Source organism: Paroedura picta, chromosome 10 (assembly GCF_049243985.1).
Source record: "Paroedura picta isolate Pp20150507F chromosome 10, Ppicta_v3.0, whole genome shotgun sequence".
NCBI classification, from domain to species: Eukaryota; Metazoa; Chordata; class Lepidosauria; order Squamata; family Gekkonidae; genus Paroedura; species Paroedura picta.
The window spans coordinates 73,823,327-73,840,323 of record NC_135378.1 but is presented as its reverse complement, the minus strand read 5'-3'; the positions used below and the strand labels follow the sequence as shown (position 1 = coordinate 73,840,323).

Below are 16,997 nucleotides of genomic sequence, written 5' to 3'. Positions count from 1 at the left end.
GGGTTGGACTAGATGGCCTGTATGGCCCCTTCCAACTCTATGATTCTATGATTCATGTCTGGCTCATACAGTGGCTACGGAGGAGTGGGTGGAGCCCCTCCCTGGAGCACAGGACTGTTAGATGGGAAATTGCACAAATGTCCCCAACTGGGACATGATAGCCTTCTTTAAGTATTTGAAAGGTTGTCATTTGGAGGAGGGCAGGATGCTGTTCCCATTGGCTGCAGAGGAAAGGACGCGCAGTAATGGGTTTAAACTTCAAGTACAACGATATAGGCTAGATATCAGGAAAAAAAATTTCACAGTCAGAGTAGTTCAGCAGTGGAATAGGCTGCCTAAGGAGGTGGTGAGCCCCCCCTCACTGGCAGTCTTCAAGCAAAGGTTGGATACACACTTTTCTTGGATGCTTTAGGATGCTTTGGGCTGATCCTGCGTTGAGCAAGGGGTTGGACTAGATGGCCTGTATGGCCCCTTTCAACTCTTCTACTCTGTTGCTAGGTTAACCAAGAAAAATCTTCCAGTAGCTGACCTGCACCTGCGTAATAGCTATGTGTGTTTGCATAGAGACAACTTCACGAACAGTTACAGATAAGTGCAACACTGTTTTCTTCCTTTCTAGTCTGTTTCTGAGATTCTTTTGCAATCAAACAGCTACTTTGAGATTTCCCACTGAGTATCTTGGGAGGTTGAAGTGTTCTCGTACCCATTTCCCGATTTTGTTTGCTGCTATTCATAGGTCTTACCAATCTTAGCTCTAATTGGCCTCTAGTCAACATCCTCTTTACTCTCAATGTATATGTAATGGTGATTGGTGACTCTGTTTCAATGTATCAGAGGAACTGAGCATGCACACGAAAGCTTATAACCAGAGTAAAACCCGGTTAGTCTTAAAGGCGCCACGGGATACAAAGTTGGTTTTGTCACTTCAGATCAATATGGCTACCCATCTGAATCTACGTTGCATGCCAGTGTCTCTCTTCCTTTGCTTTTCATAGTGCAGTGTTGCATCTGTTAAGTTACCATAGTCAAAGTCCCTCTGAATCTGTACTGGCATACATGGACATATGGTGTAGTGCCAAAGATCTGTTTTATGTAACACAATGACCATGTTTCTCCTCCTCGCTTTTCACAACCACAGCAATTTTCCCTTTGCACATTTTGACCACATTTTGTTTCTGTAAGTGTTCCGTGTATAATTTTACACAATAGTCTGAGTCCCACTAATAGTAGCTGCAGAGTTTCAGAGGAATCTGGGCAGAGAGCTATTTCCTAACCACAGAATATAGTCAGAGAAAAATGCTGATTACACTGTCCATTAGTTTGGCACAGTTGAGTGTTGTAGCTGTAGAACCACAAAAATCTTGCTTGCTTTTTTGCATTATAAATGTCATAACAAGCCAAGCAAATATGCAGGTATAATTTGTGTCATACAATTCTCCCTATTGTTCTTTGTAATTTACTAATTTATATTGCGAGGAGAAGGCACACATTTTTATGCAGTTGCTTTCCTGACTTTTTCCTCATGCTGAAACATTTAAAGTGTCCTTGGGTTATGAGCTAGTCTTGGTCTGTTTAGCCTGGAGAGGAGGTAACTGAGAGGGGATCTGATAACCATCTTCAAGTATTTAAAAGGCTGCCATATTGAGGATGGAACAGAGTTGTTCTCTCTTGCCCTGGAGGGATGGACCAGAACCAATGGGATGAAATTAATTCAAAAGAAATTCTGTCTAAACATCCAGAAGAAGTTCTTGACAGTCAGAGCAGTTTCTCAGTGGAACAGGCTTCCTTGGGAGGTGGTGGGTTCTCCATCTTTGGAAATTTTTAAGCAGAGGCTGGATAGCCATCTGACGGAGAGGCTGAATCTGTGAAGGTTTAAGGGGGTGGCAGGTTACAGTGGATGAGCAATAGGGCTCTGCGTGTCCTTCATGGTAGAGGGGGTTGGACTAGATGACCCAGGAGGTCCCTTCCAACTCCATGATTCTATCTCTGAGCATAGTCCTTGCATATAGAGGGTTTCAAAGCATTAAGGATAATTGGAATTCCTCTGTACAGGATACTATCGGGGAGGGGCGGAATTTGGAGACTTGATTCTGTATAAAGTAGACATTGTAAGGATTAAGCATGGGAATACGAAGTGTTTTATGGAAATAAGGAGCATATATGTTGTAAAACCTGGTCCAAGAACAGGAAAACTGAAGGGTGTGTGTGTTGATTTTCCAACTGGAACCTTCAAGTGCTGTAATTCCAGGTATGTTTTCCCTAACACCATTCTTTTACAGTGATGAAAACAAACATTCATTTCATCTGTATGTATAACTGCTCAAACAGTAGCTTCTGTATATGTTCACATTGTTTGTGTTACTATGAACTGACAGCTTTCAGTAATGGTGTGGCTATAGTGTATGTCAGCTTTGGGATTCTTAGCCTGAGCTGTTTTATGGAAAACAAAACCATTGTTATTCCCATGTTTTCATTCAATGGTGGTGGAAAGTCCTGTCAAGTCACTGGCAACCTCATAGGGCAAGAAATGATCAGGCAAGAGATGTGGTTTGCCATTGCCTGTCTCTGCATATCAACCTTGGACTCCCTTGTTGATCTGTCCAATGACTAACCAGGGTCAACCCTAGATAGTTTCTAAGGTTGTATGAGATCAGCCTTTCCTGGGCCATCAGGGTGTCCCTTCAGGAGGGGTGTGGAAAACTCCTTGAGAAACTACTACTGCTAGTGTACCTCACATGTTTTCTTCCAAGGCAGGAACTTCCAAACCCTATTCAGTGGGGATAAGAGCAATTCCTTTCTTCTCTTGTGCCCATACGCTGGAAACTAGGGTTGTGCACTTTGGTGGCCGAAGCAGCCGTTCCAGCCCGAAGCAGCTGGCGCACAACCCTATAAAACGGTTTGAAATACATGTGGTTTATGTTAGTTAACTGGTTGCAAGCAGTTTGGGTCATAATTTATGCAATTCAGCTATAAATCCAGTCAGCTTCATCAGGAAGTGCATCCGGGAAGTAAATGTTTTACTGTTTGAATGCTAAATGAAGCAACTGTTGAGAGCAAAAGCGAGAACTGGAAGATCTGCTGGCTTCCTAAAATTACGTTGTTTTGAATAGGGAAGTTAAGTGCACATTTATATGCAAGGGACCAAGAACAGCATGCCGCTGTCTCATTCGTGGCTATAATATACAGGGGTATTTCAAGCTAGAGAGCACAGTAGTGAATTCATCTTTTCTTTTGTTTCTTCCAGAGCACCGGCAGCACCCAAACCTGATCCTATTCCTGTGCAGCTTGTAAGTTTGCTCTTTAAATTCAAGAGAATGTAGTTGTGGCCAATTAACTTTTTTAATGTCCCTTGAATTCTTCTCCTGACATGTGTCACTATTCAAAGAGCTCTTCAAGTGCAGCCTACTATTTCCCTCCCTAAATTTAGCGTATCCAGATGTTTGTCGATCTGGGAAGCCCTTCTTGGCTTGATTCCCACATGCCTGAGTCTGTCTGCTTTCTTGTAGCCTTTTCTGATGGATGCAGAAAAGGACAGTTAATAGGACAGTGTAAAAAGTCAACAAAGCATTAACAGGACAATGTAAAAGAGCAGTATTTGGTAACAGGAGAACACCTATGACATATTTGCTGCAAACAAGCTGTGTCCTATCTACTCCCTCTTTATCTAGCTTCCAAAATCCAGTTATATCACGCAAGCATTCCCAACAGCTCAAGGAAAGGAAATCATAATTTTGGGACAGGCCACAGAACTTTCTGTGTATCCCTGTTATGGGAACTTAGTTCAGAGCTGGTTCAAACAAGAGGGGATCTTTGAAGTCATGACTGGACATAGGGGAGGCTGCAGTCTCCAAGGTATTTGGGATCTTAGATGGGAAGCCACAGTTCAAATTATCTGTTGTTTAAAACAGTGGTCCCCAACCTTTCTGAGGCTGGGGACCGGCAGGGCATCGGGCCGCACCCGCGCGGACCATGCCCGCTCATTGGGCCACACCCGCAGGCCACGCCCCCGCGGGCCATGCCCGGGCATCAGGCTGCGCCCATCGGGCCACACCTGCGGGTCGCGCGGCCCGGCCCTGATTCCCTCTCCCCGCACTCCCGCAGTAAGAAGCTTCCCGGGCCGCAAGCTTGCGGCCTGGGAAGTTTTTTACTGCGGGGGGGGGGGGCGGGGAGAGGGAGCCGCGGCCCGGCGCCATGTCCTTCGTGGCCTGGCACCGGGCCGCGGCCCGCAGGTTGGGGACCACTGGTTTAAAACACTCATATCCCAATTTTGTTCCAACCAGTGGGACTCAAAGCAGCTTGCAACAATGAAAAACGAATAACAGCTCAATATGCAGAAATCTGTGGACCACAATTAGGATTCAGGCAGAGGCAGAGAACGTAACATCTTCAGGTGGAGATGCTGTCCAAATATGTTCCAGCCCAACAACCGGGACACGTTGGTGCACATGTCCTTCTGCATCAAGTTTCAGCAAATTGTCTCAGTGCTGAATCTCATGACCTGTTAACAAAAGAGAGTCAGAAAAACCAAGAAAGCATTATGGAAGCCCCATGTTTCATTTTCAGATTTCTTTTTCAAAAATAATTTGAATTTAAGTTTTGAGTGCAAAACAGCAGATGACCACCAGGGCTGTTTCGCAGGGCAAAAGAACGCTGAGGCCTAAAGCCCTAAATTAGGCACGCCCAGTAGTACCTCTTACTGCTTCTCCTTTGAACAGCAGAATCCCATATCGTCATAATACAAGCTGTTTCTGAAATTCGCCGAATTTTTTTAAAGTAGCTTTTGAACTGTAGTTCAAAACATACCCAGCTGATCTGTGTTCTTTGGACCCAGACCATAATCCGAATTAAAAGCCTTCTTATTGCATTTGCCCTTTGCTGATTCTCACTAGGCCTTGCACTTGGTGAGTCTCTTATTGCACTCCTCATCCTCAAACCTTGCTTAGCAAGCACAAAACATTTCTGTTCAGATATTAGGATTCCCAGTACATGCATGTCCATGTATTTCTCCTCAGAAATGTATGCCGTGTGTGCAACATGGTACTGCCGCTTCTTTATGGGTGAAGCTCTGTTCCTGTAACCCACCACCGTCATCCAGCTGCGTTCCAAAGAGATGACAGTGTTGCTTGCTACTTTTGCATGCTGTTTGTGTGTGTGGCCTGTTTTTGGTGTATTTTTGTGTGTTCTTATTTCACATATAGGTAGAGCCTACGGAACTAGTTAAGCCTGTGCCCATTGCATCTGCGGTCGCCCCCAAAGCTTCATCCACAGCCAACATGGCCTTCAATAAGGCCCCAAGACCGTTTGGGGCTGTGTCATCTTCCAAGGTCACTTCCATCCCATCACCGTCCTCCGCCTTCACTCCAGCCCACGCGAGCTTTTCGTCACGTGCTTCCCCTCCACCGCCGGCCACTGTCACGTCTCCCCCCTTTTCTGCCTCGGGACTGCACGCTAATGCCAAGCCTAATGCCGATCAGCGGTCACCTGCGCTGAGCGCTGCTAAACCTGCAGTCAATGTCCCATGGCAGCCCGCATACAATGCATCCTTGAACACCTCTGTCAACGAAAATACCCAGGAGGTGGCAGAGGGGCAGCGAAGAGGATTCAAGGAGAACCAGGTTGACAGTGCACAGCAAAATGGGTAGGTGGCTTCAGGGCAACACTGCTGCTGCCGCTTCTTCTTCCTGGGAGGGTAATTGTATTTTTTATTGATCCCTCTTTTTACATTTGAGAATGAAATATCTAGTTTCGGCTGCATTGCTGAAACAACAGGAAACCATTTTGGCATAGCTGCACAACAGCATTGTTAGCTTTTGGACAGGTTTTCCCCCAAAGAATCTGGAGGATAATAGTTTGGTGCAGGGGTAGTCAAACTGCGGCCCTCCAGATGTCCATGGACTACAATTCATGGAATTGTAGTCCATGGACATCTGGAGGGCCGCAGTTTGACTACCCCTGGTTTGGTGACATTGCTGAGAAGTCTTTGAGACAGCTTGAAGCTTACTCACAAAACTACCATTCTCAGGATTGTTTTAGAGAAGAATGACTATTAAAGTGGCTTATGTTCAGGGCAGTCATGCCCTTGTTTGGACACGTTTTGTTCAGTGTTCTATGCAGTTGTTAAAGGAGGGTCCAGAATTCCTATGGTCGTTTGTTACTTATGAATTCCATAAAGTGACGTTACTCGTTCATTTGAAGACCTAAGCTATCACATGTGTTAATACTTTGGTGTGAATCTAAGTGTCGTAAGGAAAGAGGCGGGTATTCCACAGTGGAAAATGTTTTCTTAAAGATCCCTCTGGAATTGTGAAGGTTTGCTCAGCCAGAAATGGGACACTGGAAAAGGAAATAATCAGACAGTGGGTAGTTTACATACTGAGTGGGTTTTAACATCTTATGCTGAGGAAAGGAGAGAGAAGATGGAGAGCTTGTTCTGTAAAAATGTACTTAGATTTTCGTTAAATTGTGTTCCTTAAAGGAACTCCATTTGATTTTGTCAGAAATCTTAAATTCTTAATTTTTCCCCACTTTGAGTGGATATGGAGGGATTGTTTACTATGTTTGGTTTTTCTGAATTAGAGGTCTTCTTTCTTAAGAGCTACTGTGAAAAGTATGAGGCTCACCTGTATGAAAACTCACAGGAACAATAATGAGACAAAGTCCTAACATAAACTGCTATACAGCTAAAACAAGGGTAGGAAACAAATATCAAAAACCAAATTTGTGTATATTTACTCAGATCGGGCTGACCAAACTCACTAGATTTGCAATCCTGCATTAATTTATAATTGGAAATATATTCTTGGCCTTTGCACGTAGAATAAACTTATTTTCTGACCGCAAATTTACTTTAACAGATTTCCTACAATGCTGTTTTTGGTGCACAGATGGCCTTGCAATTGTTACTGTTCTTAGTAACTGATTATAGTCAGCAGTGCTAAATTGGGATGAAGTGGTTCCTGACAACGTGAAGCAAATAGATGGACTTATAAATATACCGCTGGCAAACCTTTGTAGCCTTCCAGGAAAGCTGGATTTTGCAGCTGTAAAGCCAGAAAGTTACCACTAATTTAAATTTGAAAAGAATACAATTTAAAGCAAACAAAGCAACCAAAATTAATGTATGCTGCTGGTATTCATGTGAACTCTCCCTGCCCCAAGTTTTAATTCCTTGTTGAAATTAAAATACCTTTTCTGCCTATAGGTGCAGTTTCTGACTTTATATTATAGAAGTAGTAGCATTACTAAAGCTTCCTAATAGCTTTCCTGCTTTGGGGTGGAGAGGATATGGATCAAAGGTAGAACATCTCCTTGGCATGCAGAAGGACCCAGATTCAATCCCCAGCATCTCCAGTAAAAAAAAAGTAGGAAAGGATCAAGTAATACAGGTGTAGTCAAACTGCGGCCCTCCAGATGTCCATGGACTACAATTCCCAGGAGCCCCCTGCCAGCATTCGCTGGCAGGGGGCTCCTGGGAATTGTAGTCCATGGACATCTGGAGGGCCGCAGTTTGACTACCCCTGAAGTAATAGGTTTATTTTAGTGTGAGTTGACAATACTGAGTCAGGACCCATGGTCTCACTCAGCTTTCTGTGTTCAAGTTTGAACTCAGAATTGTTATTTCATTTACCTTCTTTATTTATAGATTGCCTTTCTTTCTGAGGCTCAGTGGGGATTACAGAATTTGGCAGTGCAATAGGCACAATATAAGACATAGAATAAACTTTGTGATAAGATTGGGTTGCAAGTTAGAAAACCATGCAATAGAAGCAGGGCGAAGACATAACCCGAGAGAGGGAAATGCTGGTTTACTGAAATTAAGGAAACAATTCAGTAAAATTTAGAAATGCAATCCTGAACAGAAATGTAGTTACAGCCCTTTATGCCTTTTGTTAGAGCATCTTTCTATCCATTTCCAGTTGTATTACAGGCTTGTTCTCCTTATAGATGTGCCCTCTTGAACAATTCCATTTGACACATTCTGTGGAACGGCAGAAGTGTGGGACCCTTTCTGACCTCCTCAGGCAGGCCGTTCACACCGTGGGATCCATAACCAAGACCCAAGGAGTGACCTGGCACACTTTTAGCTCCTGTGCTATACTAAGTTCCAAGTGCATGTTATAAATAATGTGGCAGGATTAAATAACTCTTAAGAGACTAAACTGGGGATGATCCCACTATTTATGCCTATTTGCTTCACTTTGAGATTTCTTTAGTTACAGTGCTGTATTGCGACAACTGGTGAGTTTAGGTTGAGTGGAAAAGAAGAATACCAGGAATATCTGCTGCTATTCGGATAGTCACATAACCCTAATTACGTGGTTTGTTCAAACCCACTCTGAAACTTCCTTTCTCTCTGAATATGTTCTGTGACGTTACCTGGCAGAATAAAAAGAACTGTAGACTGGTTGGCCTTAGCTGTACTGAAAATATTATGGTTTCAAATGGTGCTCGGGCAATTATTAGTGTGACAAGAATTTGCTTAGACATGGAGATCTAGTGCTGATTAAACAGCCAGACAGAGCACACTGCCCTTTTTACAAATATATTTAGACCTCAGTAACACAATCTGTTTACTGATGAGAAGGAACACATCTCGTCTATACATACAGTGTACTTTGAGATTAAGCAGAAGCAGCCAATACCGCTTGCTTTTGTCCCCCCAAGAGCACGGCACTGGCATAACTGCTTGGAGAAACTGGAAACTAATCCCAGGGAAATGTGTGTGCTCAAGCCTAGTCCATGGATGCAATAGGGTTATAATGAGGTGACGAGGAAATAGCAGGACAGAGAGATGAGGGGTTGCATTTTTCCAGGGTTGCCACATTATTCCCTCTGTGTCAGTGGTTCTCAAGGTAGGTGTGCTCGGCTATGTTCATTAGCGGGACTCAAAATTCACTACTGCTCCATCCATTCCAGTTGTCGTTATCCATGTTTATTTGCATTGGTGCAAGTGGTGATCTTAAGCTTCAGCTTTCTGTGGTCTGCAACTTAGCCAGAGATTCCACCCCTCCCACACAACACAGTCTTGCCTTACAATGAGGAAACCTGACACGCACGGGATCAGTTCATACACAGTGTTCCCAGTGCTGCAGAGTGTAGAGGATCAGGAATTTGCTCTGTGCTCAGAAGCACGTTCGTTCCTTTTCTTCCCTCTCCCCCTGCGGTTTTAGTTTCCAGGCTTAGCTGTAGCTTTCTCAAACTCTAGTTTGGCTGCTTTATGTAAACAGCAAACTCTGGTTTACCGGTGTACATGAAGTTTGGGAAGGTGTTCTAAAACGCCAGGGTGGGGGAAGAACATGAGCCCAAGGCAGGAGCACAAAGAGGGAAACTATGTCCTGCCCTTTGTAGGGTAGTGAGATCTTCAGGAAGAAAGCAGGGGAAGTGTTAGTCTCCTGGCCGATTATATCCGAGCCCTGTCGCATGCACTTAAAATGGCCATTTGCTTGATTTGTGCATGTTTTGGTTTTATGCAGATGGTTTTGTGTGCTTGTGCATGAAAGTTGTTTGCATAGAACTGAATTGTTTAGACTCTTCTTGCTAAGCTCCTCATCAGGTGAAACTTGTTTTATAAGATTCCAACATATTTCAAATTAAAAGCTGAAATGGCACTTGGATTTCGATGGTCCTCAGTCACATTGCGGTAGACCAGTAAAAGTCCTTCACAATAAACACATTGAATATTATTTTCCTTTGCAGGAAACGACAGTGACAAAGTTAGTATCAATGGCTTTTGAGTGGAGTTAAGCTTTTATGCTTTTCAGCAATTGCATGCATGACTATTTGCAAAGTTTTAATTTTGCAAGACCTTGCTGGCTTAAAAAAAAACATAATCTGAAATGTTTGCAGCATCATTGGGTATGGTGTGTACTATGTTACATTGAGTAGTCTAGTACAGGGGTAGTCAACCTGTGGTTCTCCAGATGTCCATGGACTACAATTACCATGAGCCCCAGCCAGCAAACACTGGCAGGGGCTCATGGGAATTGTAGTCCATGGACATCTGGAGAACCACAGGTTGACTACCCCTGGTCTAGTAACACTGTTATTTCAGAACTGAGAGGGTTTCATGGGCAGCAAATGGATAAGAGATTAGCAGCAATGCACTGTTCTATTGTGTTAACATCTAATGAGTACAATTTAGACTTCTTATAAAGTCTAAGATTTGTAGCTGTGGAAAAGGTTTTCATTAGGAGATGTGTGTTACTAAATATGTCGCAATTGTGGACAGGTTTCTATTTATGCAAAAGCAATTATAAATGACTTTCTGCATGGGAACACTTTTTTTTACCCTCCTTCCTGCTACCCCTTGTTCATGTTGTACTTTGCTTGAGTGAACTAAACACATTAGTAAATAAAACTGTATTGGGGAAAAAGCAATAGTACCTTAACTTAAAGTTTGGCTATGGCACCATCTTGCTACCAGACTGGGTAACTGCTGGAAAGACCCTTTAAAAATTATTCTGTATATACAAATCCAAAGGTATGTTCACTCTTAGCTAAGGATTTTTCTGTCGATTCTGGCTCCATACTGGTGAGGGTTGTTCCCTGATTTCCACACCCGTTTTTGGGGCCTTCAGTTTTCACGTCAGGGTTTTTTCAGGTTAATCCCTGGTTTTTTCCTAGTTCTTTTGAAACCACTCTTATCATGAACTTTGTCTGGAAACTGATTTTGAATTGCTAGCTCACTTTTCAATTATTGGATTGTCATCATCCTCAAAGCACTCCCTCTCCTTGCCCCCATCATGAAGGTGAGTGGTTTTAGTTTATATATATATATATATATATATATATCAAAAGAAAAAACAGCCCTAAAATATTGGTTTAACGATATAGTTTGGTAATGGTAGTTTAAGCCGGTTCCCTGTATCCTCAGCTTTCATTTTTTTAAAGGAAGTCTCTAGCCTTAGCCCCTTAAAGATATGCCTTTTTCTTTATATCTCTGTGAGGAAAAAGGATAGAGATTTTTTCCCAATGAAAAATGCAAATTCAGAGGACCTATTTAAACTACTGTTACAATATTGATAATATCAATATTTCAGGGCTTTTAAAAAAGTAAGGGGGTTGTTGTAACGACACCGATGATGACATGATTCTTTGAAAACCCTCATTTTTGAAGACATATGTTGAAGAAAAGAAAAGTCCACAACTGTGAAAATGTACAGAGGACAGGTGTGCAGAGGAACTGTGCTCAAACGGATTCCGACGCTTTTGGATTGACTCCCGAGAAAATCATAGCAAGTCAAATGTGTGGAAAAAGTCTTAGACCTGATTTGTTGAGGGAATCAGGTACTGGATTACTGTACCACTGCAAGTGTAGGATTGTGGAAAACCTCTGTGTAACAAGGCTCAGTTCAAACAGAAAAACAGCACAGAAAGGAAAGATATAGTAGAATCTTTCTCCCTTCATTGCACTGTTGATGTGAAGGAGCACTCAGAGATGGAATTCATTTCCCTTAAGCCGAAGTTGATGCATTTCATTATGTTCATCATTACACCGCGTCATTTTCTGGCATGCTTAACCATCCCTAATATATTGTATTTACATTTTAATAAGTCCGTTATTAAAAAATGCTTGTGACATCATTCTATATAGTTTTAACTTCCCAATTTTCTATTAACTTTATCTTGTTGCTTCATTTCATATTTGTACTTCATGCGGGACTCTCCCTCCATTGTCTGTGTTTTTATTGTCCTTCCATCTTCAGTAACCCTGATGAAGTGTAAGTACTTCAGCAATATCATTTGCTTTTTAACCATCATCTCATAAAAATAATACCATATCCTCCATAATATAATAACAACTTACTATGCAACTAAACTAATCATCTAGCTATCTTTTTGTCAAATAACTCTTGGTTTCTCCACATCACCAGCCAAGTAATCCCTGTTTTCTCAATTATTTTTATTGCGTCTACATTACTGTAAAGGAATAAAGGTTACAAAAATTAGACCAAAAATTATTCGACAGTATAAGCCCATTTGTTTAGAACATTATCCTTCCCCTTCTGTACTTTCCTTTGAGAATTGCATTGTGCATTAAATTTGTATTGAATTGAGTGTTCCTGGAAGACTGTTGTCTCATATCCAAGGGTTATGGTTTTCAAGCTGGTATCTATATCTATTACTGAACTCAGTTGGCAAATGTATTTGAGAGCATGTTCTGGGTTATAAAACACAGATTTCAAATTTCCTTCAATTTGAGAATGTATTGGCATTCAAGACAATTGGAAATTGTAAGAAAAGATGTAGTGGGTTCCAGAACAGAAGCCATTAAAACACATAAGACAATAAAAAGAACCTAACTATATCAAACCAGTGGTCCATATGATCTACCATTTTGTTTCACAAAATGACCCACTAGTTGCCCTGGAGGGCCAGCAAGAAGGGCAAAGAGCACAAGGCCTTCCCCTGGTGTTGCTTCCCCTGGTATTTAGTAATTTGCTGCCTGTAAATATGATAATTCTTTTTGCTCATCATGGCTAGCAGCCATTAATGGACTTATTAATGAACCACCTATGCATACACATAATCCTGCAAGGGAGTGGAGGAGACTGGTGGCATATAGGGTCACTTTTCAGAAAAGGAACGAACTCCTGCTGCACTGTGTGCCTCTTCCATTGAATTTATCTGGATTGAAGGTGGACAGTATTTGATTAATATGGTACTAATTGTTTCCTTGCTGAAGAGTGTTCTCATGGTCATTCAAATGTTAACTTACTCATAGCATTCCTTGAGTTCCTTGGTATAGAAACACAGAGTAGAAATGGAAACACTTAAGCAAGTGGTACTCATTCAGTGGCTTAGCAGCCACCTGTGGTTCTTTGACATTAAACCTGCAGTGTGGCACCTGCCCATTGCTCCAAGAAACTGAAGAATGGGTGAGCTGTAGGCTCCATGGTAGACCAAGTAAATGGCCCAGATCTAGGTGCAGCCATGGCTATATATTAATCGTTTTATCTTGTTGTGTATGTGGGTTCAGTAAGATGGCCAAAATGGCCTATAGTAGTCATGCAGCTCGTTCAATTTTTGAATGAGGCTCTCCATAAGCCATGAACTGAGTACCACAGGTTTAAACCAAAATCCTGTGTTGAATGTTTAATGTAAATGTGTTGAAATGTAAGCCTTTTCAACTTCTGCTTCTCATCCTGACTTTTCTCTTTCTTTCCTTCTACTTATGCTGGACTCTGTCTTCTCCTTCCTTAACCTTTAAAATATGTAAAAGGAAAAACCCACCTAAGCGGTAATTGCTACAATTGTACCTTTCTATATGTATGAAATTCTATGTGGCTTTGAAATGGGGGCCTCATACCCTGTATTAACTCTTAATGTGTAAAGAATCAGTATCTACCGGTAGAAGGAGAGGGCAACATTGTCTACATATGTTTGCAGGGATAGTAAATTATTGTTAGAGAGAAATAGAGAAGGAAGTTAAGAGATTATGCAAGGCCAGTGGAAGTCAGGAGTATATTTGGAGGGGATCTTTCGATTCATAAATGCAGATGTGACAGAGAGCTCAGCAAGGACTAGAGGTATTCTGAATGTTGTCTCTGGAGGACAGAGCGTTACTTATTACTACTTAAGGCCAGAACGGGTGTCTTTACACCTGTCACCTGGGTTGAGAGGCTAAAGTGTGAATTAGGACATGTTGCCAAACCAGATGCATTCCCAGTGATTTTTTAAACAATTCTACAGTACATGGTCTTGTTTGAATTAGGACTGCAGAGCACCAGGAAAGCAGTTCCTTCCCACTCTATTTTCCAATTACAAATGACTCTGGAAAGCCATTTTTTGCACTACTGGATGATACTTAAATGTTTATCATTACTCTGGAATAACTTGTACATGTGTCCTGGGGTTATATTTATTAGTAAAGCGACACAATTCATGTGATAAATGTTTGGACTATAAATACCTTAAGGGAGGATTGACTCTTGGAAGCCTTAAACTAGGCCTTCTCAACCAGGGTTTCATAAAAGAGTGTAAGTTAATTAATTTTTAATATATTTTTAAATGTGTTAAATATTTATTGGGTGATATGGCTGTATATAGTCAGGTTGACCCCCTCCTAAAATGGCCAGTGATGGGCCTGGAGCGGGTGGGAAAGGGAGGGACCCGAGTTGGGTATGTACACAGCTATGCTTCCCTACCATATTCTACACCAGCTTTTTTCAACCTTTTAATTGTGGAGGAGCCCCTGAAATAAATTTTAAAGCAGACCTATCCAATGGCAATACAATAAATATATTCATAAAAGAAAGAAAAGTGTCCTTTTTTGTAGTTTTCGTTATTTCTTTATTCTGTAGGACTTCTGACAAAATGGAATCCAGGTAATATCCGTTTTCAGTGAGAGAACCGTTATTAGACTGTCCTTCTTATACTCTTGTATGATAAATTTTAAAGCTTCAAGAACCCCCAGAAGTGATGTCGGCTGGCCATGACTCCCTGTTATGCCCCCTAGAAGTGACATGTCATCAGAAGTGTCATCACCACCCACACCTTTTGCCCTCCTTTCATTCCCCTTATGCACCCTTACTACTACTACAGAAGTTCAACCTAATGTTTGCTTGAAAGAATGGCAGGAGCTGAGAAGACAGCCCAAACTGCCCCCCATGCCACAACACAACCAACTCTCCCCTCCCTTTTATTTGTACACCTACTGTCTACCCGCTGAGCCCTCTAGGTGGAGACAGCCAGTTCCATAGCTTGTGACCAAGTCCATTAAGATAGGAAAGGCCATGGACCCCCCTCCCCCCCGGAGCTCTAAGGGATCCACAGACCCCTGGTTGGGAATCCCTGTTCTACTCAATTACACTACTTCTGGGTTTCTCAAAAACTGAAGACTTGTTTCAGTGGCTTCTCAACAGTAAAAAATTGAGAAAGGCTGCTTAATGCTTTAATTGTGAGTGTATTTATCATTTGTTTTTGAGCTAAGCCAAACAATTTAATACTGTTTGTTGAATGATACCTTGTTTTTTGTTTTATATCCTCTCCTTTCAACCAGTCCACCACGAAAGCATGTTGTATACAGAAATACAGAATTTTACCATCCACCCACTCACAGCACCCACAGCAAGAAACGATTGATTGAAGATACTGAGGACTGGCGCCCACGGACAGGAACTACCCAGTCACGTTCTTTCCGAATCCTTGCACAGGTCACTGGCACTGAATCTAGTGAGTAGATATTTGAACCTGTAATGAAAACCAAGAGTCGTACAACTGATGCCTTTATGCATGTTCAAAAATACTGTTTTTGTTTAAACTTTTCAAACAGTACATAGAATCATAGAATCATAGAGTTGGAAGGGGCCATACAGGCCATCTAGTCCAACCCCCTGCGCAATGCAGGATCAGCCCACATTAAGGATGTGGTTACAGAATCCAATTGGGATTTGGAAGACCAGGATTTCAATCCTCCCACTCAGGCACGAAACTCAGTGAAAAACAAGCCACTCTGTCTTACTTAGGTTGATTTTGAGGGTCAAGTGAGGGGGGGCACGTATGCTCTACCCTTTGGAAGTAGAATGGGATGAAATGCATTAGATTCCTTTTTTGTCTTGAATTTATGTTGAAGCTAGAGAGAGATTTTTAGTGTTGGGTTTATAATAGGCGATCCACGAGGAAAATACCTGGAATGACTTTATTTGTGAAAGAAAAATACAGCCTGGGCATTGAAAATCCATAATGCCTGGCTTTTCCCTTACTTGGTTAGTGTATCCAATAGTTCAGCATCCCTGTCTAGCAAACAGAGCAGAATTGATAACCCACATCTGTGGTTTTATTTCTGTTGCTAAAATGATGCAAAATTTAGAGTGCAGAACTGATTTTGGAAAATCCTGATTATGGCATGGCCCACCTATATCTAATAAGAAGACTGTGATTTAAGGTCTCTGCTTTGAAAGTAGCCTCATCATGGATAACATTGACAGATGCTTGAAAATTAAAACAGTGGTTAGAAAAGAAGCAGAGCAGCAGCACCATTTAGTAATTTTTAGAAAAATAGCTTTCAATTAAGATACAGAGGAAAATTTTCCTTTTAATGAGAGCAGTTCAGTAATGAAATTAGCAGCCCATAAAGCCAAAAAGGTTTGTTTTGCACCTGTTGAAAAGGTTTTGTAGGAAATTGTATAAGTTTGTTGATATTCATCCATTTAATGAGAATTAAAAAGGCATGATGTTTATTTAAATCACTGGAGAAATGTTTTTGAAAAGTTATATAGTGGTTTCATGGAAATTAGCTAATATGGCTCATTTCTTTGCAGTGAAAGAACCAGAATCTGAGAATACAAAAAAGACAAAGTAAGTGAAAGATCTGAAATTTTATTTTTAAAATAAATGTTGCATGTTTCTGTTTTCAGTTGATAATGTGACAATAACAGTGTTTGTGTGTGATAAATACTTTATGCCTTCAAGTTCTTGACTCCTTATTTGCCTTCTAGACTACTTTTCCTTTGGGGTAGAGGAATAGCTCTATAAAATGGCCAGCCTTCGGATATAGGTTTATTTTACTTTATTTAAAAATGTCTGCGTCATTACTCCAGAGACCCTGGGTTGCAAAGTAAAATGTCATAAAAAATTGAACACACCTTAGAAGTTAGCAATTAAAAACCTAGCCGGAGTGTATAAACATCAAAAAGCATTTAGCAGCTCAACAAACAAATTATAAAGAGTTTTCAGTCTAGAAGCACACTGCAAAACAATTTAAAGATATTAACCTCTTAAATAAAAGCCCATGGGGGAAAAAATTAAATGTGTCGAATTACTACATTAAAAAGGAGTAGGGTAATTGCCAGGGGAGTCTCAAGGGGAAGGGGAAGTACCAGCGTTGATATAGCCTTCTCTGATAGGCACTTGCCTCACTTGTGAAGCTCCAGGAGAGAAGTGGCCACCATGGAGCTTTTTATGGGATAGAGATATGATCCTATTTTTTTCTACTTGCACTTAATTATAAATGTATTGCCAGTTGTAGCTTCCTGGGCATGGAATGCTGAACCTGT

General features: G+C 41.4%; 1 protein-coding gene across 18 annotated transcripts in view; it reads left to right on the top strand.

Annotated features, from left to right (window-relative positions):
• The window catches only part of PDLIM5 (PDZ and LIM domain 5), a 132,222-nt gene that overhangs the window by 55,773 nt on the left and 59,452 nt on the right, over positions 1-16,997 (top strand). For 5 of the 18 annotated variants that reach the window (XM_077300860.1, XM_077300852.1, XM_077300850.1 and 2 more), the window contains 4 exons: positions 3,245-3,287; positions 5,199-5,638; positions 15,002-15,174; positions 16,263-16,299. In XM_077300860.1, coding sequence (XP_077156975.1) covers positions 3,245-3,287; positions 5,199-5,638; positions 15,002-15,174; positions 16,263-16,299 — 693 coding nt within the window. Of the gene's footprint in view, positions 1-3,244; positions 3,288-5,198; positions 5,639-9,696; positions 9,714-13,222; positions 13,241-15,001; positions 15,175-16,262; positions 16,300-16,997 lie in introns of all 18 variants that reach the window. The other 13 variants (XM_077300861.1, XM_077300855.1, XM_077300853.1 and 10 more) reach the window with 4 other exon arrangements.